This window comes from Arabidopsis thaliana (assembly GCF_000001735.4).
Source record: "Arabidopsis thaliana chromosome 1 sequence".
In the NCBI taxonomy this organism is placed as follows: Eukaryota; Viridiplantae; Streptophyta; class Magnoliopsida; order Brassicales; family Brassicaceae; genus Arabidopsis; species Arabidopsis thaliana.
The window spans coordinates 9,446,555-9,473,823 of NC_003070.9; the positions used below are offsets into that span (position 1 = coordinate 9,446,555).

General features: G+C 34.4%; 8 protein-coding genes and 5 long non-coding RNA genes across 13 annotated transcripts; 7 read left to right on the forward strand and 6 right to left on the reverse strand.

Moving 5' to 3' along the window:
- Positions 1 to 42: 42 nt before the first annotated feature.
- Positions 43 to 2,492, reverse strand: AT1G27190 (Leucine-rich repeat protein kinase family protein). Its single transcript, NM_102481.4, has one exon. The coding sequence runs from the start codon at positions 2,172 to 2,174 to the stop codon at positions 369 to 371; it is 1,806 nt and encodes a 601-aa protein (NP_174039.1). The 5' UTR covers positions 2,175 to 2,492; the 3' UTR covers positions 43 to 368.
- Positions 2,493 to 2,783: 291 nt separating this feature from the next.
- Positions 2,784 to 5,214, reverse strand: AT1G27200 (glycosyltransferase family protein (DUF23)). The gene has a single exon (NM_102482.4). The coding sequence runs from the start codon at positions 4,983 to 4,985 to the stop codon at positions 3,258 to 3,260; it is 1,728 nt and encodes a 575-aa protein (NP_564272.1). The 5' UTR covers positions 4,986 to 5,214; the 3' UTR covers positions 2,784 to 3,257.
- An 863-nt stretch (positions 5,215 to 6,077) lies between these two features.
- On the forward strand, positions 6,078 to 6,277 carry AT1G06047. The gene has a single exon (NR_139012.1). It is a non-coding gene; the product is annotated as an other RNA (long non-coding RNA).
- Positions 6,278 to 8,722: 2,445 nt separating this feature from the next.
- On the reverse strand, positions 8,723 to 11,622 carry AT1G27210 (ARM repeat superfamily protein). Its single transcript, NM_102483.3, has 5 exons — positions 10,503 to 11,622; positions 10,321 to 10,420; positions 9,708 to 10,234; positions 9,217 to 9,593; positions 8,723 to 9,127 (listed from the first exon to the last, which is right to left on the reverse strand). Exons 1-5 carry the CDS (start codon positions 11,361 to 11,363, stop codon positions 9,115 to 9,117), a joined length of 1,878 nt encoding a protein of 625 aa, NP_564273.1. The 5' UTR covers positions 11,364 to 11,622; the 3' UTR covers positions 8,723 to 9,114.
- A 921-nt stretch (positions 11,623 to 12,543) lies between these two features.
- AT1G06053 lies at positions 12,544 to 13,033 on the reverse strand. Its single transcript, NR_139013.1, has one exon. It is a non-coding gene; the product is annotated as an other RNA (long non-coding RNA).
- Positions 13,034 to 15,843: 2,810 nt separating this feature from the next.
- Positions 15,844 to 16,255, reverse strand: AT1G06057. The gene has a single exon (NR_139014.1). It is a non-coding gene; the product is annotated as an other RNA (long non-coding RNA).
- A 996-nt stretch (positions 16,256 to 17,251) lies between these two features.
- Positions 17,252 to 18,890, forward strand: AT1G27220 (paired amphipathic helix repeat-containing protein; the record flags this gene model as incomplete). The annotated part of the gene is made up of 3 exons (NM_102484.1): positions 17,252 to 17,391; positions 17,526 to 17,650; positions 18,601 to 18,890. 3 exons carry the CDS (start codon positions 17,252 to 17,254, stop codon positions 18,888 to 18,890), a joined length of 555 nt encoding a protein of 184 aa, NP_174042.1.
- Positions 18,891 to 19,682: 792 nt separating this feature from the next.
- Positions 19,683 to 20,522, forward strand: AT1G27240 (Paired amphipathic helix (PAH2) superfamily protein; the record flags this gene model as incomplete). The annotated part of the gene is made up of 4 exons (NM_102485.1): positions 19,683 to 19,822; positions 19,939 to 20,185; positions 20,261 to 20,362; positions 20,451 to 20,522. The coding sequence occupies 4 exons, from the start codon at positions 19,683 to 19,685 to the stop codon at positions 20,520 to 20,522; spliced, it is 561 nt and encodes a 186-aa protein (NP_174043.1).
- A 1,491-nt stretch (positions 20,523 to 22,013) lies between these two features.
- Positions 22,014 to 23,080, forward strand: AT1G27250 (Paired amphipathic helix (PAH2) superfamily protein; the record flags this gene model as incomplete). Its single annotated transcript, NM_102486.1, has 3 exons — positions 22,014 to 22,174; positions 22,310 to 22,440; positions 22,959 to 23,080. The coding sequence occupies 3 exons, from the start codon at positions 22,014 to 22,016 to the stop codon at positions 23,078 to 23,080; spliced, it is 414 nt and encodes a 137-aa protein (NP_174044.1).
- Positions 23,081 to 23,393: 313 nt separating this feature from the next.
- Positions 23,394 to 24,413, forward strand: AT1G27260 (Paired amphipathic helix (PAH2) superfamily protein; the record flags this gene model as incomplete). Its single annotated transcript, NM_102487.1, has 5 exons — positions 23,394 to 23,500; positions 23,577 to 23,846; positions 23,943 to 24,060; positions 24,163 to 24,264; positions 24,342 to 24,413. 5 exons carry the CDS (start codon positions 23,394 to 23,396, stop codon positions 24,411 to 24,413), a joined length of 669 nt encoding a protein of 222 aa, NP_174045.1.
- Positions 24,414 to 25,522: 1,109 nt separating this feature from the next.
- AT1G27270 (Paired amphipathic helix (PAH2) superfamily protein) lies at positions 25,523 to 26,595 on the forward strand (the record flags this gene model as incomplete). Its single annotated transcript, NM_102488.1, has 5 exons — positions 25,523 to 25,665; positions 25,749 to 26,042; positions 26,139 to 26,256; positions 26,343 to 26,444; positions 26,527 to 26,595. 5 exons carry the CDS (start codon positions 25,523 to 25,525, stop codon positions 26,593 to 26,595), a joined length of 726 nt encoding a protein of 241 aa, NP_174046.1.
- A 230-nt stretch (positions 26,596 to 26,825) lies between these two features.
- Positions 26,826 to 27,098, reverse strand: AT1G06063. The gene has a single exon (NR_139015.1). It is a non-coding gene; the product is annotated as an other RNA (long non-coding RNA).
- Positions 26,826 to 27,165, forward strand: AT1G06067. The gene has a single exon (NR_139016.1). It is a non-coding gene; the product is annotated as an other RNA (long non-coding RNA).
- Positions 27,166 to 27,269: the final 104 nt, after the last annotated feature.

Below are 27,269 nucleotides of genomic sequence, written 5' to 3' on the forward strand. Positions count from 1 at the left end.
AATCAACAGACAAATAAACATTCTTCAAATGATTCAACTCCAAGGCATAGAGCCGTTACGAACCTAAGAAATTAAACCAAATGCCAAACTATAGGAGAGCTTGAAATAAGACTGAAATCTTCTCATTTCATCAGAAGAGGTTACATTCCAAAGAGTACATTAATGACCCAAACGAATGTACAGAATTATACGGTAGGAGATACAAGACAAACACGAGCACTGACACGGTTAAAAACTAACAACACTGAGGGAAGGAACAAAGAATGAGATATAAAGTAAAAAAAAAAAAGCTTCTGATACAAAAGTAGATTTCTCATACCTTCTTAGCGCTTAAGCTGCCAAAAAAGACTACTTTCTGGTAAAGATACTCAAGCTTCTTGTTTGTTGAAGACCAGAGGAAATTCATCGTAATGCTCCGAAACACCGTGTTTATCTGCCATGTTCTTCAAAGATTCATACACCTGAATCATCGTTGGCCTTTCCTTAGGCCTGGACACAACACAGCTACATGCGATTTTCAGGAACTGCAATATCTCCTCATCGTGTCCTTTATCACATATGCTTCTATCAATAGCGTCTTTGCTTCTACCAGTACCCAAATACTGACTCACCCAGTCAACTAAACTCCCTTTAAACCCTTCCACACCGTTAATAACAGACAAAGGCTTTTGCCCTGTAACCAATTCAAGAAGCACAATCCCAAACCCATACACATCTCCTTTCAAAGACGCAACCATGGTGCTCGAATACTCAGGCGCTACATAACCTAACTCCCCCAAATCCCCATTATTGAACGAGCTATCGTTCGAATCACGAGATCCAACTAGCTTTGCCAATCCGTAATCTGTTATCCGAGCATCAAAATCATCATCAAGAAGTATAACATTGGAGCTAATAAACTGATGCAAATACGGCGGTTGGCATCCATGATGCAACCAAGCTAACCCTTTAGCAGCTCCCACACCAATCGCACGCCGAGTCGGCCAATCCAAAACAGCATCACACAATCCACCATTGTGCAACTGAGAAAACAACGTACCATTAACCATATGCTTATACACCAACAGTCTCTCATCTTCCACAACACAATACCCTAAAAGCGGCACCAAATTCGGATGTCTAAGCTCTCCTAACTTATTCATCTCCGACCTAAACTGTTTCTCACCAAACCCACAAGCACTAAGCCTCTTCACCGCAAGTGCAGACCCATCAGGTAAATCCGCTTTATACGAAACCCCAGTCCTCGACGAAACATCGATATTCCCTGAACTAAAATTGTTCGTAGCAGCCATTAAATCACCCAATTTAATCTTCACAATAGGTTTCTGAAACAAAGTCACCTGAACAAGCTTATGTGACCTCAACAAACCAATCCAATCACTATCATCCTTAGACTTCCCAGCACCATAACCTTTCTTCTTCCTACTACCTTCTCTAATAAAGAACCACCAGAATATAACTAAACCAACGCACAAAGATCCAACAGCTCCAAGAACTCCAGCAACTATAATAATACTCAGATTTCTCCCATTCAACGCTCCACATCGCGATAAAGGCTTCCCACAAAGTCCGTTATTCCCGCTAAAATCGTCTCCTCCGAACCGAGCCAGCTCGGACGGAATCGTACCGGAGAGATCATTCCCTGCTAGAGAAAGACGTCGAAGGCGATCTAATCGACTCAACTGAGAAGGAATCGAACCAGAAAGCTTATTATCACTCAGAATCAAAGCGTTTAAGAACTTACACTCAACGATCTGAGTCGGAATCGAACCACCAAGCTTATTCCCAGACAGATCTAACGTAACGAGATAAGGAAGCCACGAACAGATTTGAGAAGGAATCGAACCAGAGAGATCGTTTCCAGAGAGATCCAGAGATTGTAAACTACGACAAAGCTTAAGAGACTCAGGAATCTCACCGGCGAGCTGCATCGATTGAAGCTGAAGAGAAATAATCCGATTCTCTTTCTCGTTCCAGCAGGAAACACCAGTGAGCTTACAAATCGAAGAAGCTGAAGAGTTTGGGAAAGACCAGGAACTGAGTCTAGAAGAAGGATCGATGAGTGAGTTTTTCAAACCTTGGAGACAGAGAACGTCGTCTTCAGCTGAAGAAGAAGAACAGAGAAACGAGCTTATGAAGAGAAGCCATAAGAGTGTGATGAAGATCTTCTTCATGATTAAGGATGGATCTAGTTCTTCTTCTTAGGTTAAAAAGCAGAGAGAGCTTCTATGGCGGAAGAAGAATGGTCATTGACTGTGTGATACTGTTGAGAAAAGATGAGAAACTTTTTTTTTTTGTTGCTCTTTTGACTCTTTTTTTTTTTTAGTAACTTAGTGGAAATTAGTATTTATCTTTTGTTTGGGGAAAAAGAATCTTCTTACAAAACGACACCGTTGGAAAAGCAAGTCTGAGAGAAGCAGAGGATATATACAAGTCAGTCTAGTCTACTACTACATGTTACAATTGAAAGGGAAAGCTAATTTTTCAAAAAGGATAACACTTTTGGGTGAAGATTTTTTTTTCATTTCTTGTATTGATAGGTTTGCCTAAAATCAGACATGGAATTTTAGAACCATGATTCTTTAACTCTAACGTATCAATTTAATCAAAATTAAATTCTTCCTCTATTGATATTGATATAATGTGACTTAAATGGGATTCTTTTTGTATGAAAGGTTGGTTGGCTGGTAATAAACTAATAATAATAAGTCACAAGAGTTTTGAACTTGTTATAAAGAAAAAGACAAAAATATTTTATTTTTTTAAAACAGAAGACATTATTACTAGAACTGAGGAAACAAAAAAAGACATTACTTGAACAAAAATGTGTTTTGGCCCATGGGCTTTCACAGCATTAACTTACATTTCAGCTCATGGGTTTCATGACTTTAGGCCCATAATCTTCATTGCCTCGAGACCAACCGTTTGTAATATTTAAACATTTCATCTGAGATTCTAACTCGAAACCTAAGTACTACTACTACAAATTTCGTTCTTGAAATCTTTCACTTCCATTCATATAAGAACAAGAAAGAAAAACAAAAAAAAAGGGATTTAGCAGTGTTACCGAAATTTACATGTGGTAAACTCTAAGAAACAAAAGATATTATAAGCCAACTTTATCCCCCACCAATCAACAAAACCAAAAAAAAAATGTAAGTAACAAAAGAAAGAAATATTGATGTAGATTTTGTATGTATCCTTGTCAAATGTAAATAAAATGTACACCTGCTGCTGAATCAGAAACCAACTAAAAGTCATTCTTGTTGTTGCCTCTGCCACGGCAGATAACCAGTCACTTGATCAGCAAAATTCGACATAACCAAATCCTTCAATCCAGTGTCCCACACTTCACAGAACCGTCGTTTCCAATCCGGCGGCTCGATTGCCTCTGTCCCGAGCCCTGGAGCTCGATCTTTAGACCCTTGATTCTGATTCTCTTGCCAGTCAACAACATAAGTAGCCACTCTTCTGTAAAACTTAGCTTTGAAAGTGTCCCAAACTTGGTACTTGTAATGGTTCACTACCGCAACACTCTCCACCAAACTCATATGCCCCACTCCTTCTTTCAACTGAAAATGATGTACTTCATTGAGCAATGAGCTTGTGAGCAACTCAGGGCGGATTATCGACTTGTGTCTCTCGGGGTTCGCTTGTCTACAAGTGTAACCTACGGTCACGCCTTGTGATGGAACCGAGGTCAGACCGGATGGACCGTAGCTATGACAGTCCGTTCTGATCTCTCCAACCAAATCCCAAGAAGTGTAGTTCGATACAAGCGACTTCAAAGCGTTTTTGCTCGGTAAGCCTTGAGAGCGATGCGTAGGGAAGTAGTAGAACTCGTCGACATCGAAGAATCCAACCCAATTGCATTCTTCTTTCGCTCTAACCGCACAATGCGAAAAACCGGCTTCTTGAGTCTTGATCCAAGGCCAAACATGTCGACTCACATTGTAATTCTCCGAACTAAGCAACTCAATCTCCTCTTGTATACCATCATCGCTGTTGTTATCATATATAAACCAACGTTCGACACCGAGCCACGAGTGATACATGATCCATTCACGCAAGAACGGAGCTTGGTTCCATAACATTGTACAAACACAAAGCTCATGCTTAACTCCACTCTTCTTCTCCTTCTTCTCAATCGAATCAGAACCGTAGATTCTCGCAACCGAAGGCAGAGCAGGGGTAGTTCTTCCTCTAGGATCAATGTGAATTACACTCACTCGAAACATCATCTCTGGATTTAGCTTCAAACTCTCAGGCAAACCACACCTCACAACTTCTTGCGCAGCAGCAATAGCTTGAGTCACCTCTTTCTCCTCCGAATTCTCAATCTCAAATTGACACTTATAGTAAGAAGGATCTGATTCCTTGTGAGGTCTTCGAGTCAATCCTTTAACAAACACAACCACCGTGTCGCCGTCAATCACCGCCTCATAACCAACCTTTTCCCAATTATGAACACGACGGCTCTGTTTCTTCATCTTCTTCTTCACCAAATCTCCACGGAATTGCAAATCAACAGATGAAGAATAGTTCAAAGGAGCATTAGGACATCGAACAATCGACCTAAACTCATCGAATTCATCACTAGAAATCGAGGGCAACACCAAAGTCTCTTCCTTTACTCCACGATAAACACAAACTAGGTTTTTTTCACCTTTCCCAATTCCGTGCGAAAGAATCAGCAATAAATGGTCAGGGAATTGAACTCTGTCTTCAACACTCAACGGAGGGAATCTACCACGGTGAAACGAATCCATGGATGATGATAAAACGGAGAGAGTAGGAACACGAAGAGACGGTCTCAGAGAATCGGAACGAACAGAGAGTGTGGAGATTCGGTCGGAAGATAAGAAGAAGAGCAAGACGAAGAAACAACAAAAGCATAAGATTAGATACCTTTGAGACAAGAACTGTACTTTTACTTGTTGTTTGTTTCGTACTTTCCTCTTCTTCCCATTCTCATACTCCGTCATCTTCAAGAAAAATTGAAACTTTTTTCTTCTTCTGGTTTGTTAGAAACAGAGCAAAAGGGTGGTTGCTTAATAAACTGATCTAGAGAAGGTTTTTACTCGTGAAGAAGAGATCTGGTTTTTGCGCCGGCCGACAAAAGTACCTTCTTCTTGTTCCTTTTCTTTAAGAGAGATTAAAGAAAGGAAATATATAAAGGAATTTAATTTGTGAAATATTGTTTGATTTTGATTTGTTAAGAAAAAGGAAATAATCGTTGTGATAAAGAAGGAAAGAAACAAGGAAGACGCGTTTTTTCTTTACGAGTCGTTCTCGTAATCTTGTAAGCCACCGAAGATTAGTAGCACTAATCATTGTCTTACTTTTGGCTTAATTAAAAGTGTGATTAATTAAGGAGATTAAAGTGATTTTTATATGGCTTTTATGTTTTGTTTTGGTTTTAATAATTAAGACGAGAAGAGGCCACTAGTTTTGCGACTTGTGTCAAAAGATGCGACGATGAGGTGGACCATATTCTCGTCTTTTGTTTTTTCATTTTTAATGTTTTGGGATTGAAGAAAAAGGAGGACCGATGATCCCGTGACAGTTGTGTTGCGTTGCGTGGTCTTTTAGTCTTACGGCAAATAATAATTGTTTTTCAAGATTCGCCGGAGGATGAGGAGGAGAACCAAACTTGTTGGTACTAAGCATGATTGGATTATTGTAACTTGTGAGTAGTTAAGGCTGCTTATGTGTGTAGCAAAACGATTCGTCGGTATAGAATAAGTATGGTTGATTAGTTTAATTTGGTTGTATAAAAGAATTATCAAAGCGTTGAATGATGACATCAAAGATGAAATGAATCGAACCTAGTTATATATTTAGATAGAACTGTTTATATCTATATAGTATTCTTTAAAGAATTGTTATAGGAAATGACCATCTTGCATAGTTCAATATTGGTCAAACAAAATCTTGTGAACATGTTTTGTCACTAACAAGCATGTTCAACTAGTTAATATTATTTTCCTTTTGAATGGTTTAGTTATCTAACGTAAACAGATTTGTTATATTAGTAATCTTTAGCTCTTAAATTGATGATATGATCAGCATCTTACAATTAGTTCGTCCGTCGTATTACAATGTAGGTCTTGATGAATGTGACGCTGAAGGCGATTTGTTCTTCATCCATATTGCGTTGCCGACCTCAAAGGTTGGTTCATTCAATCAGTGAGTTTGAGAGAGCACATTTGCTAAGGGTATAGTAGTACAAATAATAATTTTTGTTTATCTTTGGATTTGAGATATTTTTTATAGCTTAGTTTGTCCTTTATAACCGACTTCTAGTATATATTTTTTTCCATTTCATTTTTAAGCTATTATTGAGATTGATACGTGTGTCTTGTAAAATTATTGTGATTGTTATGTATATTGTAAGTTATACATAAATACATACTATATAATAAAGATATGCTTTTAATATAATAAAATTATTATGATTGTTATGGAGTTTGTGAAATTATTGTGATTGTTATGGATTTTGTTAGTTATACATTAAGTATATGATATATAAAAAAAATGACAAACGAAAGAAAAGAGAATGCAATGAATTATTTATTGATCCCAATTAGTTATGTATGTTTGTGGTTAGCCAATGAGATATGTTGCAAATTAAGTAAACATGGTTGTCTAATTGAAGTTAATTAAGTTGTTTTTTTTTTTTTTGAAAAATCGTATACTGTTTGACTTTGTATCAAATGAGTCGTATTTTAGGCTGATAAAAAACCTTATTTAGAAGGTATTTAGAAATAAAAACCGTGTATTATATTGATCAATTCTGTAATATGATATATGGTCATATTATGAAAAGAAATTAGGCCAAAACTGGAAATGAGGAACGTGGAGATTAGGTATAGGGTTTTATAGGATAGTGCATGCCATAGTGGGAAGTTGCTGTGTACATTGCTTCAAATCGCTGGATTCATGTTCCTTTGTTCTCGCCCCCATTTTCTTTTATTTTTAAAAATTCTAACTAACAATGATTCTAATGAATATATAAATAAAATGTGCCTTCCATTACAATTATTCACCCATCATTTTATTCCCTTTCATGTTTGTTATTCTTGTTTTCTAATGATTACAATCAAACCAGCTACATTCTTCTTTCCGTTTCCCATACTTTATTTTTGTTGTTTATCTATACTTATATCTTCGTACGTATAGGCATACAAAACTTTAAACTTGTCCATCGATTTACTACCACTACGTACACTTGTTATTATATCACAATGCGTCAAACAAACGTGTAACAAAATCAAACTATATGTATACTAATACTAGCTAACCCTCGGGGTATAAATGTGATGACATCGTATACATGCATGGTGAATTCCAAAACACTTTGTCTCTACGTAAATATTTCAAATAAAATAGTGTTGAGAACTCTCAATACATTTTTTGGGGGGGTTACTACCTAACAAGTAACAAACTAACAACCATTTCCAAATTGTTACAATGTTGTAAACTTTTAAGACCCGGAGACCGGAGTAATCAGATCGATGGACGATGGTTCTGTTGGATTTATGTAAAAGCTGGTCGAGGATTCCACCGTCCTGGTCGAGTTTACAAAATACCACTAATTATGCATACAATGAAAAAAATACAATCAACTTATTATGTAGCAAAATCGACCAAATTATACTTTCATAATTAGTTGAAAACTGGAAAAAAAAAAAAAAATGCACAAATTGAACTTAAGCTCCAAAACCAAAACCTTAATTCGCGGAAATCAAGAAAGCAAAGGAGAATGGGCTATTAAGAAAGAAGATGCAACCCACTAACTATAAAGTATAAACGTAAACATTTGGAAAATGAGCTTTTTATTTAAAACGTTATGAAATCATTGGCCAAGGAGTTTCATTTTTTCTGTACTACATTGGCAAAACCCAATAAATGATACTGAAATTCAAACGTCACAAAATTCCACAACGATTGGGTCACAAGTTACAACCCAAGTCAATCTTCAACCTTGGGCCCAATGGGGCGGCCTAAAAGTATCGAGCGATAGAGTTTCGGATATTCTGACCTCAAACCACGTGCGCAAACCACGATCTGCTCTTTTGCATACAAACCAAAAGAAATTTAGCTGACTCTTAAGTCTGACTCTGACTTATTTGGTTGTACTTACGACGAATATACCAAAATATAGTGAAAACTAAACTAATCAAACCGAGTGTAAAAGAAAAAGAGTTGAACCAAGTATTTTATTCAACAACTAAAGAACCTATGTCGTTAGAAAAAAACCCACAACACTTACAGTCTGATATGGTCTACTTCACGAGCACTAGATGTAAAACAGAATTTTTGTGTGAATAAATTTTACATTCGTTCAAAGTCCACAATCTCTTGATACTCCAAAAAGAAAAGAAAAATGGGATGAATATTCTCTTGTACATAATAATAATTCAAAATTTGCGGCCACCGGATTTGCCAAGTGATTAAATGATCCCTTGAATGTTCTCTTGTATTTTGGTCTCTATTTTTTTGAAATTAGGTTCGTCCATTGAAATGCGGGCCCTAAAACCTGAAACCAATGCAGGACTTTTGTGGTAGTCATGTTATTTACCTACCTTATCTTATCACTATTTATTACTACGAAAATCGTTTTTTTTTTTTGTAACAGACCGTCATAGGAATAGAACTATAGGAGTGGTAGCCAATAATTTCTGAGTTTCTGACACAGACATATGGAGTCTAATGTAGTCGTATCTGTATTGTCATCATTCTTCTTATATATCAGCAACCAATAATTCCTTTCTTCCCAAACGATTTTACAATACAGATCAGAGTAACACAAAACAGTATATACAAATCTTTGCATCATGGGTTTGTCATAACTCTAATGCTCACATTACCATAAATAATCAGATCTATTCACATGCATTTTACTCTTCTGAAACTCTATTATTTCACTCGCTGATTAAATTACTAATACATGTGTGAGAGATTTGAAAATTCAAACAAGCGGTTTGAAGCAAAGCATCAAATCTGAGGGATTTTTTGGCTTTTCATTTTCAGCTTCTTGTGTTAGTGTCTGGTCAGCTTCAATTATCACATCACTTTCTTCTCAAAAAGTGCACTCTTTTCACTTTTGCTTCAAGTAGATAATCTGAAAACACAAAGCAAACTTTTAGAACCATGTTTTTATAAGCTAAAGGAAACAGAGATTTTTTTTCTTTACTAAAAAGATGGTTTTACCTGGTGGTTGGTTTCTGTAGTGTTGTATGCATACAGTCTTGGAACTGGTCTCTTCGTGATCTCTTTTGAAAAACTGAACCTCCTCTTTGACCGTTGTTCGTATCTGTTGATTCTCGCATCCCCTGGTCGTACGCAGCCATTTCATTAGCTGTGTTTCTGTTCCGTGGTCTCTCCTCGGTTTTTCTCCAGAACTTGGGACTTAAGAACTCTGTACCAGGTAGTTTGGAACAACTGTCTCCTGCGCAGCCACTACTATTCCTAGGAACTCTCCCGTTTGAAACCGCCAGATCGCACGATATTTCATCCAACGCCATCTCTAGACCGCTTACACGAGACTCCAGAGACTGAATTCCACTCTGTGAGGTTCCCATGAATTTCTACATCCAAAATGAAAAAAAAAATCAGTGAGGATTGAGCTATCTACAACATTCATAACCAAACAATTTATCTACATAAAGGGACACTATGCTTATTAAAGACCAAGTGTATACCTGTAGTAAGTCTAAGAGACTAGACTGTTGGTTCTCAATCAGAGCAAGCTGTTCCCGTATCAAAGACAGTTCCTCACTATCTTTCTTGCTCTCTTCAACATCATCTTTACAATTCTTTACAGAATCACCATCGTCACTACAAGGTGCAACCCTTGAGCCAGACCTCAAACCACCAAAGCTCGATACTTTACTATCTTCCCTGCTTTTCTCAGAGATAGTATGTTTGATTATATCTGGTCCCCCTGAGTTAGCCTTCTCTTCTGTTTCTTCCGAAGATTTCTTTACCGGTGTAAAATGTGGTCCCTTGTTATCCACACTAGAGGCTTCTTCTACTAACATGGTCATATTCCCTTGATTTCTTTTTGGAAGATTTTCTTTTTGTCTAGTTGCTGCATATGATCTATTCACAGGCAAAGATGGGGACCTCTTCATTATAGGCGTTACTTTCTTTGGCCTAGCGGATTTTAAACCAACGTCAATGGTGGAACTTCTCGTGACAGAGGAAAAGCATCCAATGTTACCATCATCTGAGAAATCAAATTGAAGCAAGTCCCTAGTTTAATTTGCATTCTCACTGTATTGAGACAACTAAGTAATGACTACTAGTACATACCTGTTGAAGATCTTGATGGAGATAAAGAAGCTTCATCATCAGTTGAAACTTCCTTCCACAGATTCAATGCTCTATTCATAGTTTCTCTAACACTTTTCACCTACATTGTGAATCCACTAAGTCTCAAAATCTGATTTAAGATTGAACACAAAAACAAAACTTTAAGTCTCTATTTTTTTTACCTTATCAAATCTTCTACTCTCAAGAGCCGTCGTGCAAGTCTTCTTATACTGCGACGCCAAATCTTCCGCCGTCGCAACTTTACCCAACGCCTCAGCCGCAGACTTCCTCGCCGCCCAATCCTCACTGCTCAAAAACTCAATCAAAACCGGAACTAACCAATCCAAAACCGGTTTAGTTCCCGCACCACCGGCGGTAATTATACTCCCGACGGCACTCAACAACGCAGCTTTAGCCTTAAAACCATCACTCTTAAGCAATTTCCCAATCTTAGGCAACGATTTTCTCAATTGCTCCGATTCCGGATCCGTCGCCGCATCAACAGACGCCGCTAAACACAACGCCGCTCCGATCTGCAGATTCGAATCACCTTCCTGAATCAAAGTCTCAATCAACGGCTTCGCGACGGAAGCAAAAGGCTGCCTCGTAACATGAGCCGACATATCAGCCGTCGCGACGGCGCAAGCAGAGCGAACGGAGGAATCCGGATCTCGGAGACGGCGAATAACAGTTGAAACCATCTTAGCAAGGTGAGGTGTTAGAGAATCTCCGTGGTAACGAGAAAGAACCGATAAAAGAGCAACGCACTGTTTCCTCACCGGAGATTTAACGGAAGAGTCAGTGTTGTGGATACAGTTAAGAAACGGAGAGAAGGAATCGTGAGTAAGGTTTCTAGCGATTGAGTCAAGCTCAGCGGAAGCGAGAGCTAAAGTGTCACGATCAGCGAGCTTGTTGAGACAAGCGATGACTCGTTGCTTTAGATCAGGTGGTGTTGACGGTGACTGTGAAGACGGAGATGTGGAAGAAGACGACGGAGATAATGAAATCGGTGGACTCGCCGGAAATCGTCCGTGAACCGACATTTTTTTTTCCGATTTGAGTTTTTTTTTGTTGGTAGTGAGAAAACGTGTTCACATTAAATGTGTGGAAACTGCTTTGAATATGGCGGCAGAGAGATTTCTCCGATTATGCGTAGAGACGGTTTGGGCTATTTGGGTTTTTAAATGCTTACAAAGAAGAGGGACTTTGTGTAAATAAATTAAATAATGTTACTATTTTCATAATCTTGCTTTTGTTAATGTCTTTTAGATATTGCAATAAATAAATACACTACTTGACGAAATAAAAAATGTAATGTTCTAACATTATAGTAATATATGTGAAAAATACTTTGATGATTGTTCGTTAGTGTCTACTTTGGGAAAAAATTAAAGGGAAAATAATGTTGAAAGTATTCATATTTTTGGTCTTAAAGAGAACATTATTGCAATATTTTCTTCAACAATAAAAGTAGATAAACTCTAACTAGTTTGTTCAAATATTCTCTTTCATTTATTTACTCTATTTCTTTTACAATCGAAATAATTCGAAATCTGTATATTTCATTTAATTTACTTTTTTTTGCAGATTTTATTTAAGTTGCTGAATTAAATGTGTGTTTTTTACTACATTTTTTGCGTTCATTATTCGTCCCATTGGAAATTTAATTTGGTTAGATGAAAGTTATTTTTTAATAACCCAAATATTTTTAGCTATTTCGATAATGATAGCAAAAATCTAAATTGGATTTGAAGAAATAGTCATAGTCATTGGTGAGTTTTCTTAGTGTAGGTCAGAAAGATTCGGTCCTTTTTTTTGGATGTCGTGTTAAATCTCACAGAAGAAAGTTATAATATATGATTTTGAAAGTTCAAATAAAATGTTGTATCATCATCACCATTACCAAATGATACGACAAAAAAAGGAAATTGAAACAAAATAAAAAAACTGACAGGCAATGGAATATATCCCAACTGGCGAACCTTAGAACAGTTCCAAATTTACAGTTATATATATTAATAAAGTGATTAAGACAAAAGAAATGAAATAATATGTTGTGTTTTTGGTAATGATGCTGTTTTAATAATCTCTTTGACATTTGACTTGTTCAGAGTATCAATGATGCTAATCAGATTTAATCTTGAATATATTAGTTTCTGGGGCCAAAATGATTTGACTTAAGTTTACATGATGTAAGAAATGACAACCACCATATTTAATTTCGTATTAATTAAACAGTGGATGGAGATAGTACATTTGTTAATTGATGAATATATGATCCGATTACGTGATTATATGATTTTTGTATAATCAAGTTTTAGAGAAAGAAAAAAACCATGGTAAATAAAGAGTGGCACAGAAGTAAATATGAAGAGAAAGAGGTAGAGAGAGACATTAAGGGAAATAATGTGAAAGCACGTGAAGAGGAAATGGAGAGAGCAGGCAAATTGGGCAGACGAGCACGTGACTTGATTAATTCCTCTCCCCCTGCTAAAAATTTAATTCGTATCTTTTTTTTTACCTCTACATGCATTTGACATTCGAAAAAAGCTTCATGTTTTATATAAGAACTTTTTTTTTACTAATTTTGTAATTCGTAATGAAGAAAATAAATATAAAAAGTATTGCAATAATGTGTTGTTTGGTGTATGAGTTGTAGAGGACATAAAACAACAAACAATTCTCCTACAAACATTGATCCTGTTTCATTGACTAATTATTTGGTAATATATGTTACATATTTGCATACTTAAATCAAAAATATCTTTTGAACAGGATCAATTTTGTTGAAGCCTTTTTATAGGAACAAGAAAAAAAAAATCATTTGTTGATAATCCAAAACTAACATGCATGAGGCGAATATTATGCAACAAGCAAATGATATTTCGAACGTAAATAGCTTAAAGCATTAACAAGGTATGGTTACTTATGCTCTACGTTTATATGAATCTCATCCCATGTACCGTCTGTTGTTCCAAACGAATAGTGATTCAATCTGCAACAAATAAATGAAGAGAAAAACAAACTGAAAATATTAGCCCTAGCTAATTTGGATACATCCTTTTATCTCTAAACTTAAAATCCATCCAAATTAAGAGAACTTTCTTCATTATGGGGGATTAATTTTAGGAGTCATGAAAACTCGATGAAAAAAAAAAGATTAGACTGAGATTATGTTTGAAAGCAAAATATCATTATCATGAACAATACAGTTATTGTCAAGACGGCGACGTTTGTAGCATGTTGGGAAATACCCTCCATGTGACTTTTGTTCGTCCCGACCATTCTTTGATGGTTTCATTCTTTCTGGCATTTTCCCGCCCTCGTCTTGTTCTTTTCGTTTATAGTTTAATAATTGTTACTCGAATGACCAAAACTGAATACAAGATCATACTCGGTGGTATCAAACCGGGTCTTGCGACAAGAAGTTTGCTGGTGTAATATTAATTAAACATCAATCAAGATCATGTAAATAGTTCAACAATGAAGGCCCAGCTAATTAAGGTGGCATGGGTATATATTAAACACTTTTGTTTCTATTACGACATGTAATTAACTTCAAATCAATTGCCTCCATCAATGCTAGAATGTCTTTTTTCCTTCTTCTTGGATTCTTATGAGATGTCGACCGTTTCTAGCTTATTTACTTAGAAATAAATCAAACATTATTATACTTCTTAAGAAAATTGAGCTATACTTATCACATTGCGTATTTGGTGGATGCATCATACATGCATAACAAAGTTCTCTTGGTGTCGGTTTTGAAAGAAATGAAGGAAACCATGGTTTTGTTGTAATCATACATTTTCAAACACACAAAATTAAAATAACCATAATCCTCTGTCCTCAAACGGAATTTATCATGTAAGATGAGATGCAAGAACTCAAAAATGGGCGTATAAGGGCAAAAGGGGAAACATTTGGATCAAGGACCAAATGGTGGATGTTGATGTTAGTAATGTTGTTTGACTAAGTGGCAAAGCTAAACTACAATATTAATACAAGTTGTGGAAAGATAAGAGAAGGGCTTTCACATGGACATACCTCAAATGGTGACAACAAACTCCCACATTTTTTTAGTTATTTCTCATATTTTTGCATCTATGTTTTTCCTTGCAAGGGAACACTTGCACATGTTCTTCTCTTCTTATTGTTTATTAAAAAATAAAATAAAAAGAATTTATCTTTTGTTTTGGATGAGATGAGGATGCATCTACCAATGGAATTGTGTTGTAGCCTGTGGGCAATGTTATCAGAGTTAGGTTCATGTACAAGGAATCGTCCATGCAGGTGTGTCCCATTATGACCCCAAGACCAATTCTATATAACTTGAACTCACCCAATAAACTTCTTCAGTTAATAATCGATCTTATCTAATGTGATATATCATATCAAAATTTACCAAATATTGGACGACACTATAGAACCGTTTTAGATAATGCAGAAGTGAACGTAGAGAGAACAAGTAAATTTTGATATATTAGTATTTTGAAGTAATAATTATGTAACCATAATCCATTTCTTAATATATAGAGAAATACATAAAAGTTGAGGGTAGCTAGGCGACACGTTCAATTGCTATGTTTTAATTTGGTGGCTAAACCAATAATAAGGAGACTGGTCACATAATACATTTGTTTAAAAATGACATGTTCGATTGTGTATATAATTTATATTCTCAGGATTATTATTACCGTCAGATCACATGTTCAATCATTCTTTTGTGCAACATTTCAATTATTTGTTTTTCCACAACCCACACTTAAATCTAGTTATGTACTTGGGTATACATTTGCTTTGTTTATATCTTTTGGTGCAACATCGTAGCTAGTGAAACTTAGAAGGCAACGTTCTATATATTTTTGTTGGTTATAATAGATAGTATTAAATTGGTAAAAATTGTAATGAGTGTGGTTTTGCAAATTACGAAGGACTGGGTCCAAGCCTTGCTTGGATTTTTGTTACTATCATTTGCAAACATTAGCACAAGAACCAATCATAAGCATTTTCCACATGGAAGCTGCTCCTCAATCATGGCTGGTTTTTGGATCTATATGTACATATATTCATATCTTTTCATTACATTAAAAATCATTGATTTAACATCTGTGAAGTTTATGAACACATCATATTACGTAAACGCACATGCACAACTTTATTTCGTTAGTGCAGTTTTTGAAGTCTATTTTTGTCATGGCATTTTACTTTATATACCCAATATAATACTTCGTACCAAAAGGATGAATGGACTTTAGTTTCTTGATAAGGATCAGGTAAATTTACATAGACGACATTGCTATGGTTAGGTTGAAGATTATACATTAGAAATTCTGGCACTCAACTAAACGTAGGATTAATTATGTATATTTGTTTTTCCAACTTTTCCTTTCAATTTGTGTATTACCTTTTCGATTTATTCTAAACCATCAATAAAACATCTATCGTATTAATCATTGAATCATTAATTGATCATAATCATTACTAATCATAACAATGGGTTCAAAGAAAAGGAAAAAAAAAAAAGTTGGTAATGTAAAGAGAGGGACAATTAGGTAGGTCTTTATTGAAGACAAATAACCAAGCTCACCAACTCAAGCTTCGAAAAAAGTAAAAGGAAGAGGAAAAGAGGATTGAGTTTGAATGTTGATTCCAAATGTTATAGGTCAGAGATGTCTATTAAATTATTGGATTATGCATTATATGAATGACTTGCTGAAGATTTTTAGGTCAGTAGCTTGCTCACATGCTTGACTCATTAGCACTAATTCTCAAATGTTAGCTAAACTGGTCACAAAAAGAAATTTAAAGTCACGAGGTTTGTATAATAAATAAAATTTGAAGATGGGCTTGGGTACGTACACAAACTGTTTCACTACGATTTGCGTGGCCTCGTTGTGGGACGAATATAAAATTGGGCGGAGTCCAGAAAACGTCAAACGGCACCGGATCAGTCCTAGTAATGTGCATGTCCTAGTAAGTGATTAATACAAGTACGTGCACATTAATTGGTTTCACGAAATGTGAAATCCATATATGATTAATGAACAATAAAAGGCGGAAAAAATTAATAGTGATGCCGCTGATTAACAAAAGCATGACTAATTATAACTTATCGACCTACAGATGTAATTTTAGATTTATGACATCTATCTCTTTGATATAAACTTAACAAAAAAATCTCTTTGATATAAAACTACACAGATTTTTTTTAAAAAATTAATTGCTACAATGTAACAAAAGTTAAACTTTTAGGGTAAATTTGATAGATACTTATTGAACTTTAAATTTAAATTGCTTTTAGTAAATACACATAAAAATCTGTAAATTAATTTTCTCTTGGTTTAATTTAATTATTTTTAGTGCGAAACTTTTATTTCCAATTACAACTGATAGACAAGTCTTTAATTTATTAAAAATATTATTACACTTTTTTTTTATCTCATTGCTACAAAAAGATAAATTGAAAATGGAGTGATTTGTTTCAATGTTTATATATATAAAGACGCCCATACCTACATACAACATTGCAACTCAAAGCCATTCGTATTGGTTAAGCTTGTACTAGTAGTTATAGCAAATTTTCTGGTTCGTTACTTTAAACTCTTTTCATAATTTTGTCAATGTAAGGTTGATCTTAATTATTTTGCTCAAACAATGTTTGTCAACACTAAAGCCAACGTAAAGTTGATTGTTATCATGTTCTCGTGCTCTGCATGGATGCACGCTTTTTTAGTTCAAGTAATTGTTAATGAAGATACTTGATGCAAAATTATGATTTTTTTTCACAAAGATTTTAAGTTAATTTAAAAGAAAAGTGCTATAGTATTTGATAATATAAAAAATCAATAACTAATTTTGTTTAATGCAAAAAATAATAACAATTCACACTCTTTAATTGTTTGTAAAATGAAGCTTCGAATAACTTCAAACCATGGCGGGAGAAGGAAGTAAACCGAAGGCAACAGTAGATGATGCATATGCATACATTAGGACTGTTAAGAGTACCTTTCATAATGATCCTGATAAATATGACGACTTTATGGCGATCATGAAAAATTTTAAAGCTCGCAAGTATGTATATGTATTGTTTTTGCAAAATACAAAAAATATATATATGGTTTTTTATTCTTAGTTTAATTCATATTATTAGGGTAACACTTAAAAAAAAAAAAACTAATCAATTTTGATATATATTTTCATTGTAGAATTGATAGAAATACTTGCATAGAAGAGGTAAAAGAACTGCTTAAAGGACATCGAGACTTGATATCGGGTTTCAATGCATTTTTGCCAAAGTGTTTGGAGATCGCTGATTGGTACAACATAGAGGGTAGGTGATTTCTCATTCATCGTACTCTTCTTAGTCGAATCTGCCTGTGATTCGTTCTATTTCTTTATATATTTAGAAATTGGATTTAGCCATTATAGGCTTATGAATAAGGTTCTAAAATCTTTGTTGTTCCCAACTTTTTATTTATTTAATTATAAAAGATCTATATCCTCTTAACAGTTCACTCTTCTAATTTAACAAATCTTAAACTGCTCGTTTCCAACAAAAAGAAAATTAAGAAACTAAGATAGCAACTACAACGAAGTATGACATATTTTGTTCAAAGGAGAGGAGAGTGTATAGTTTCTATTTGTATAGGTTTCAGTTCTTTTCGATTCTTATGATATGTACATATGCTTTCATGGAATCTTTCCTTCTATCTATTAGATTTTCTGTTTACAGATCGAGGTACTGTATTACAAGTAAAGCTTCACTTAAAAATGTAACCCAAATAATTTGTTGAGCCTAACCGAACTTAAATTAGATAATTAGTTATGTTTTGGGCTAGAGACCTTAATTAGAAGTTAAAACCCATATGGTAAACATTTTCTGAAAATCTTTTACTTTCGGTTTGGTGTGGTCAAAAATAATAAAACTGAACCAGCTTTATGGTTTTCACTTTTTAGATTACATATATTTAGTGTATATTTTAGTTTAGAGCATGAATTTGTTAGTCTACCAGCGTAAAGGAAGTAATTGGCAAGATGATGTACAAAAAGCGATAAGAGACTCATATGAGTGGATTCCTTTGCAGCAAGACACACAACGACGACGTCCAAATGACAGAAGCAGGCAAGGGTGGCAAAAACCTATTCACGGCTTTATCAAATGCAGTTATGATTGCAGTTTCTCAAGGAATGACTTAGCACCAAAGGCTGGTTGGATTTTATGAAGTGACACAGGCAGTTATCTACTTGCGGCTCAAGGTACATGACAACTTTGCAACTCAGTGCTAGAAGCGGAACTACAGGCTCTCTTGATGGCTATGCAACATACATGGAGTAAAGGATATCGAAAGATCATATTTGAAGGTGATAACAGGACTGTGGAAAGCTTACTCAATGGGAACACAAGGAACTTTGAACTTCATAACCTCATCATAGAGATACAACATTGGCGGAAAAAGTTTTCTAATGCCATTATCAAATGGTCTTTCCGGTCAACTAACAAAGCAGCTGATCGATTAGCTAAAGGGGAGTTAGAAAACAATGTTACTTTTGTCTCTCATTCAACGCGTTAGAAAACTATCAAAATAATGAATATAAATAAAGAAAAATAGGTGCATCAATCTTCTCGAGTGGATTGGACTAATATTGTAGTTGTAAAATATTTTTCTTCATTAAATATTTATTATCTTTCATTTAATATTATTTACCGAAAAGCTTTTAAATTTTAGTTTTCCACAGATTTACAAAAAAGGAAAAAAAATCTAATACCCATAATTTACTTACGTGATCTTCGATAGATGAAAATCTAAACAAAGTATAGATATGGAATGATACAAATATCAACTACTATACGAACACATCCTTCGTCACGCGTTCTAGTTTATCTCCTGCTTCGTGCTCGTGACGTGTTAGGGAGACGATTGTTCTTAAAAAGCCTTCTTCTTCTCCGAAATTTGGTAACTATACGCATACGATCTTCATTTTTTCTTTTGTTTGAGAATGAGATTAAGCCCTCTAATTAATCTAGTGTTTCCATATATTGGAAGAGCCAATTAATATGGCTTAATTACGGACTTTTCAAGGATCCAAAATATAGGAGAAAATCTAAATTGTAATATCTTTTTAGATGCTTTAAAACTTGAGGAATGAGATTTGTATTTATGCACTCTAGGTTCTGCTTTTTAAAAAGATTTCTAAAGTCTTTTTAAAAACAAAAGTAGTAATAGTTTTTAGATATAGTAGAGAGATTCAATGACTCATCTGAAATGTTTTAATCAAGAAAATTTCTCTTTCTTTAGATAGCAAAGGGGTTTGGTGGGTAAAAAAAAAAAAAAAAAGCAAAGGGGTTTGGTCAATTTAAAACCATGGTTGAAAGAAGAGTTCAAGTGGAGCCAACTCTTAGTGATGCGCATTCATATATCACTGCTGTGAAGGAAGCATTTCATGATGAACCTACAAAATATGAAGAGTTTATTAAACTCATGAATGATATTCGTGATCATGGGTAGAATTGTCTTCTCTCCCTTCCCTGTTATATATGTTTGTTTGCTCTTAATTTCAACTATGACAACAAAAAAACACATTGTGAATTGTTTTTTGATGTTATTATTCTCTTTGTAGTGTCGATAAGGCTAGTGGCATTGCAAAGTTGACTGAACTCATTAAAGGACACCCGAGGCTGCTTCGTGGTTTAAGTTTCTTCTTTCCACAGGTTAACAGAGACATCCATCATGAGGCTAAGAGAACCATCATTCTCAAGGATAAGGCAACCATCCCTCCCGAGGCTGCTTATCGGGGTGCTAAGTCTACTTATACCAAAATAAAACAAATTGAGCCTGACTGGGAGAATTTTATGAACATGCTTAAGGTATAAAATGCTAAAATGGTTCATAATTTTTTTACTAATGTATGATTTTAGTAATTTATATCTTCGTATCTGCAGACAAGGTTTCGGAGCCTTGATACTCATGTAGTTGAGTCATTTCTCAAGATAATGATAATGTATGATGAAGGAAAAAAATCGGAAAAGGAGGTGCAAGAGGAGGTAGGTTCTCTGTGGGCTATTTTGCGTTGTCCTTTCACTTTTTTTTTTTTTTTTTTTTGGTTTGATATGGTTATAATATATCTTGCAGGTCGTTGATCTTCTCTATTATCATGAAGATTTGATCGACAAGTTTTTCAGATTGTTTAACATGAGAAAATAATCTTCTAGCACCAAGATCTCTAACTCTTGGTGTGGAAAATGTATATGAAGTTTCTTTAAATAGACTTTTGAGTTCAGTTCGAATCTTTTGACATACACATATGTTTTATTTTATATGTTTCATTTTTACCAAGAAGATCGTCGTGTCAATTAGATTCAGTAATTAATAATCAAAGTATTACAAATTTACAACTGAACTCGAAATCCTAAAACCTAAACAGTAATCCTAAATGATGTGTCAATTTGTCTTTCTTTCATCACGTAAGCAATGAACGTAGAACCAAGCTGTAACCATGTCATTTACCAAAACATTGGTATTTTTCTCTTTTAACTTTGACATTTTGTTCAGAGTAAAAAAAATGGGACCAAATTATAGGACATATAGTTATATTTGATTCAATTTAAAATCTGATGTAGGCTTATTGGAAAAGAATATCAATAAACTAAAATTATTTGAAACAAATCTTCAAAATAATAAATATAAAAAAATTTCGATTATAATTCTACTTTTTATTTGATGTTTTAGGAGTAAAATCTAAATCTCGACAAATCCTAAAAACCAAATCTTCACAATATTTACATCTTAATAACTACAACTTTAACAGTTAAACAAATGATAGTGTATTTTCTTTATATTGAATAATGTTATAAAGCAAATTTACGAGTATTTGTTGACAAAAAATAAAGAAAGTAAAATTTACTAGATTTATATCTCTGTTATTTTAAGATCTATGACATTAATACTTTTGACTCGTTGTCTATTTTTTATACCAACTATATAAGTTAAAGTGTTTTCTAAAAAAGATATTGCAATTATATATGCCACATTGTAACAAAAGTGATTTAAACTCTCGGAAAAGTTAAAAGTAATAAATAAGCTTTCACAGATGCTTGTAAAGCTTTACAATTTAAATTATTTATTACTAAATTTACATAAATATATGTATAATTAAAATTTACATAAAAATCTGTAAATTGTAATTAATGTGAAATTTTTATTTACAACTAACATGTGTTTATTATATTTAGTATTATGATACAATTGCAAAAGGTCTATTTTTTTTTATATATATATAAAGACCTATACAGCTCAAATTAAAATCATTCAAGTTCTAGTGGTGAACCTTATACCCATAGTAAATTTTCTGGTTTGTTACTTTGAACTCATTTCACAATTCTTATTTGATCGTTTTTTCTTATCAATCTAAATTTTAGTAGTATCATGTTCTCATGTTTTGCAATCTGCATAGTGCATAGTTCATTGCATGTACTTTTCAATTCTAGTAATTGTGAGTTACGATCCCCTAATGCAAAATTCTGTTTCCCCCCACCCCCCAAAAAAAAGTTTAAGTTACTTTTAAAGAAAAGAGGTCATGTATTTGAGATGATATAAATTACATCTAAATAATTAATTGCTTTAATTGAAAACAATAACTAAAAAATCTTTCTCTTTGTTTGGAAAATAAAGCTTCAATTTGACCAACTTTAAACCATGGTGGGAGGAGGAAGTAAACATGTTGGAGAAGGAAGTAAACCGAGGGCAACTAAAGATGACGCGTATGCATATCTTAGGGCTGTGAGGGCTAAATTTCATAATGATAGTAAAAAATATGACGATTTTGTTGCGGTCATGACAAATTTTAAAGCTCGAAGGTATGTGTGAATATAGTTTATACAAAATATGAGAAAAAAAATTTGGTTTTATTTTTAGTTCAATCTTTATTAGGTTAACTCTCTCTTTTTTTTCTTTTAAAAAAAGGTAATTAATGATTTATAATCTCATTGTAGAATTGATAGGGATGGTTGCATAAAAGAGGTGGAACAACTGCTTAAAGGACATAGAGATTTGATTTCGGGTTTCAATGCATTCTTACCAAAGTGTTTGGAGATAAAAAATTATTACTTTGGGGCAGGAGAGGGTAGGTGAATGTCTTGGGATTTATTCGTTCGTCTAAACCAAGTTCGGTTTAGATATGTACTAAAGAAATTATTTGTGATCCGTTATTTTTTCAGCCAGCCATTGTGTCTTATAAATAAGGTTGTATGATCTTTGTGATTTTCAACTTTTTAAATATCAATCTCCATTCAACCCGAAATTATTAAAAATAAAATAAAATTTCCATTCAACTCTTTACTCTTATAATTCAACATAATATTAGAATTTCAGATACTATGAGAGAATTCAACGAATTTATCGTATACTAGGTCTTATTGTATTATCAATTTTAAATTACTTAAAGTTAGTTTTCAGTAATAAGTAAATTAAATGATAAAATTCTAATTGATAAAATGCTTTTAATAAAATGAATGATAAATTTATCCAAAAAAAAAAGAGAAGGAAATGCTAAGTGATCAGATATGATATTCCTTAATCGTTACTATAAATACACTCAGTGAATAGAATTTCGAAACATTCTCAGTGCGTTTGTTTCTTGAGATCTTGAAGTCGTTTACACTGCGAAGAGGAAACTTCTTGCTCGTTCGGTAACTAAACGATCATCATCATCTTCTTCTTCTTCGTCCGTTTATTTTCTCTTTCGTTCATGTGAAATCATCTGACGATTAGGTTAACGATCGAGTTTCTCAATTTTGAATGTGATTATTTCTTGTTTCTTGATCAGCACGTCTTGTTGTTTTCTTTCTATCGAGATTGATTCAAGATGTTCTTAAAGATCTTGTTCGATGAAATCTACATGAGTTTGTCTTCTATTAGATGAACATTACATGAATCATCCATATCTGCAAAGATTTTGAGTTTCTTATACCTAGACGAACTAAGTTCTCCATCTTGTTGTTGTGGTTCTGTTTTTTTGAAGGATTCTAAAGTTAATTTCACACCGTGGTTGGAAGAAGCTTATCACCGGAGGTAACTATGAATAAAGCTTTTGCATACATCATTGCTGTGAGGGACAGATTTCGTGATGAACCTGCAAAATATCGACAGTTTCTAAGCCTCTTGCGTGATCGTCGAGCTCGTAGGTATGTTTAAAAGTATATAGAGCACGCACATGTGACTATGTGAGAATTGATTCTGATGTTATTATTTTCTTTGTAGAATCGATAAAGCTACTTTCTTTGTAGGGCTGGTGGAGCTCATTAAAGATCACTTGGATCTGCTTCTTGGTTTTAATGCCTTACTTCCAGCTAGGTTTCAGATACCCATCACACCAGCTGGATTTCAAAACGTGGTTGGAAGAAGCGTACCACCGGAGACAACTATCGAGGATGCGACTTCATACCTCAACTCTGTGAAGAGAGCATTTCATGATGAACCTGCAAAATATGAGGAACTTCTTAAGCTCTTGAATGATATTGAAGCTCGTAGGTATGAGTTGTTTTCTTCATGTTATGTTCGATTTACTCAGTCTAACCAACAAACACGCATGTGAATTGATTCTAATGTTACTAAGTCTCTTTGTAGAGTCGATGCTGCTAGTTTCATTGCAAGTGTGGAAGAACTCATGAAAGATCACCAGACTCTGCTTAATGGTTTCAGTGTCTTCCTTTCAGCTGAAATGAAGTTTATCAGGAAGCTTAAGGTATAGACTGCTAAATTTGGTATACTAAGCCTGAAGAAAACCATTTTGATGTTTCCAATTTGTTAACTTGCGGCTTAAGTAACAAAATGGTTTCGTGTGCAGGCAAAGTTTCAGGGCGATGGTAGTCATGTAGCTGACTCTGTTCTTCAGATATTGAGAATGTACAGTGAGGGAAACAAGTCCAAAAGTGAGGCGTTCCAGGAGGTATGGTTCTTGGTTGAGTCACTTTGTGTTTTGCTTTCTTAGTTCTCTGGTTTGATTTGCTTTGTTATCGTTTGCAGGTCGTTCCACTTGTTCAGGATCATGAAGATTTAGTCATGGAGCTTATAAAAATTATTTTCAGTGATCCATAGAGTCTAGAGATAGGCAAGGACGGTACCGGAAGACTGTTTATACCTTCAGAGACAAAAATATGAGTAGAGCTTCTAATGAGAAGAGAGTGTTTTTAGTTTTCTTTGTAAACATTTGAGTTTAGCTTTGATTAACATGACATTCACAAATATGCTATGCTTCTATGCTCAATGAATTGGTGTATAAGATACTAAAAGATAGTGTATAGTTTCTTTTGTAGAGCTTTCTTTAATATCAAAATGTTTTTTTCACTTAATATTTTCTGGTTATCTTTGGGGTCATCTTTTAATAGAAACTGAGAGGAGAAACACTCAAAATCAGAGTTCAACGTTGAAACAATAACAGAGAGGAACAGAGCAAACCAAACAAGAATTACTTGAGTAAATACAGAGCAAACCAAAGAAATTTTAGTAAATCTAATGACAACAAATATGTTTTCTAAATTATTGTATAAATTACGAATTGATAAAATATTTTATTATCATATTGAAGAAAGCTTTTAAAATTTCAGATTCACAAATTTTACAAATTACAGTTTTACAACAACAAAAAGAAATGAAGTCAATATGATAATCCCCTACTATAAATATAGACTCGTGAATAAAACTCAAATCAGTCTCTGAGGTTTTGGTGAGAGAAAAAAAGAACTCAAAACAGAGTGCGTTTGTTTCTGGGAATCTTGAAGCCTCTCCCACTTGCGAAGACGAAGCTTGCTCGTTAGGTAGTTTTCTTCTTCTTCTTCTTCGTTTCAATTCCTTTTTCGTTCATGTGAAATGTGAAATCATGTGACGTGACGATTAGGTTAACGATCGAATGTCTTGATCTCGTATATGATTCTTTTCTAGTTTCTTGATCGGCACGTCTTGTTGTTTTCTTTCTATCGAGACTGATTCTAGATGTTCTTAAGGATCTTGTTGGATGAAATTTACATGAATCTGTATTCTAGAAGATGAACTTTGCATGAATCACGACGAACTGATTTAGTTGTTGCTGTAGATTAAGTTTCTCGAGATAGATTCGAGATACACGAAGGGTTTCAATGAATAATCTGATCTGTTTCGATGAACAATAATCTTTATCTTTGACTTATGGATTAGGCTAATTTGACACCATGGTTGGAAAAAGCAAATCACCAGAGTTCAATTTCGAAGATGGGATGGCATACTTCGATGCTGTGAAGGTCGCATTGCAGGATACTGAACCTGAAAAATATCAAGAGTTTGTAAGAATCTTTATTGATTATACTGCTAATAGGTATGTTTTGGTTTGCTCTTCAACAGTTTAGAGAACAAAGACACATGTGAGAATTGATTCTGATGTTATTTTTCTCTTTATAGATTCGGTTTCGAAACTTTGAGTGCAAGCTTGCAGGAACTCCTGAGAGATCACGCGAATCTGTGTCATGGTTCAAATGTCTTACTTCCTTTTAGGTTGCAGACAGCCATCCCTCCCGAGGCTAGCGCAGAGTTTCACATCAATAAGGTGGTTGGAAGAAGCGTACCACCGGCGGTGGCGGTGCCTACCATGGATGATGCGACTTCTTACCTCAATGCTGTGAAGGAAGCATTTCATGATGAACCTGCAAAATATATGGAAATTACTAAGCTCTTGACTGATCTTAAAGCTCGTAGGTATGAATTGTTTTCTCCATGTTATGTTTGATTTTCTCAATTTACACAACAAACACACATGTGAATTGATTCTGATATTACTAAGTCTCTTTGTAGAATCAATGCCGCTAGTGTCATTGCAAGGATGGAGGAACTCTTGAAAGATCACTTGAATCTGCTTCTTGGTTTCTGTGTCTTCCTTTCACCTACAAGGAGGTTTATCACGAAGCTTAAGGTAATAGAGTGCTTAAATGCTTATAGTTACTGGATGTTTCTTATATGTTAACTTGTGATTTAAGTAACAAAATTGTGGATGTGCAGGCAAGGTTTCTGGGCGATGGTAGTCAAGTAGTTGACTCAGTTCTCCAGATATTGAGAATGCACAGTGAGGGAAACAAGTCCAAAGATGAGGCGTCTCAGGAGGTATGGTTCTTTGTGGGACACTTTGTGTTGTGTGTTGCACTTTCTTAGTTCTTTGGTTTGATTTGCTTGTTACCTTTTGCAGGTCCGTGCACTTATTCAGGGTCATGAAGATTTACTCATGGAGCTTTCAGAAATTTTCAGTGATCCATAGAGTCTAGAGATAGCTAAGGACAGTACTGGAAGACTATATACCTTAAGAGACGAAAACATTTGAGTTTAGGTTTGATTAACATGACATTCACAAATATGCTATGCTTCTATGTTCAATGAATTGCTGTGTAAGAGACTAAAAGAAAGTGTATTTGTAGAGCTTTCTTTGATATCAAATGTTTTTTTCACTTAATATTTTCTGGTTATCTTTGGGGTCATCTTTTAATAGAAACTGAGAGGAGAAACACTCAAAAACAGAGTTCAACGTAGAAACAAAAACAGAGAGGAACAGAGCCAAAAACTACAGAGCAAACCAAATAAGAATCAAGTAATTCTAATAACAAATATATTTTCTAATTTAAGTAAACCTTATATGAATTACGAAATTGATATACTCCCTAGTATAAATATAGACTCGTGAACAAAAACTCTATGCAGTCTTGAGGTTTTTACTTTGCTTCTAGAAATCTTGAACTCCTTACTCTGCGAAGACGAAGACGAAGCTTCTTCTTGTTCATCATTGCTGCTTTGCTCTGCTTATATCGGTAGCCATACTTGGTTCCTCTTTCGATTTATCATTTGTTTCGTTCAGTTGATATGTCAATTCACCAGACGATTAGGGTTACGATCGAGTTTTCTGGTTCTCTGCTTTCAAATCGTTCCTCAATCTAGGGT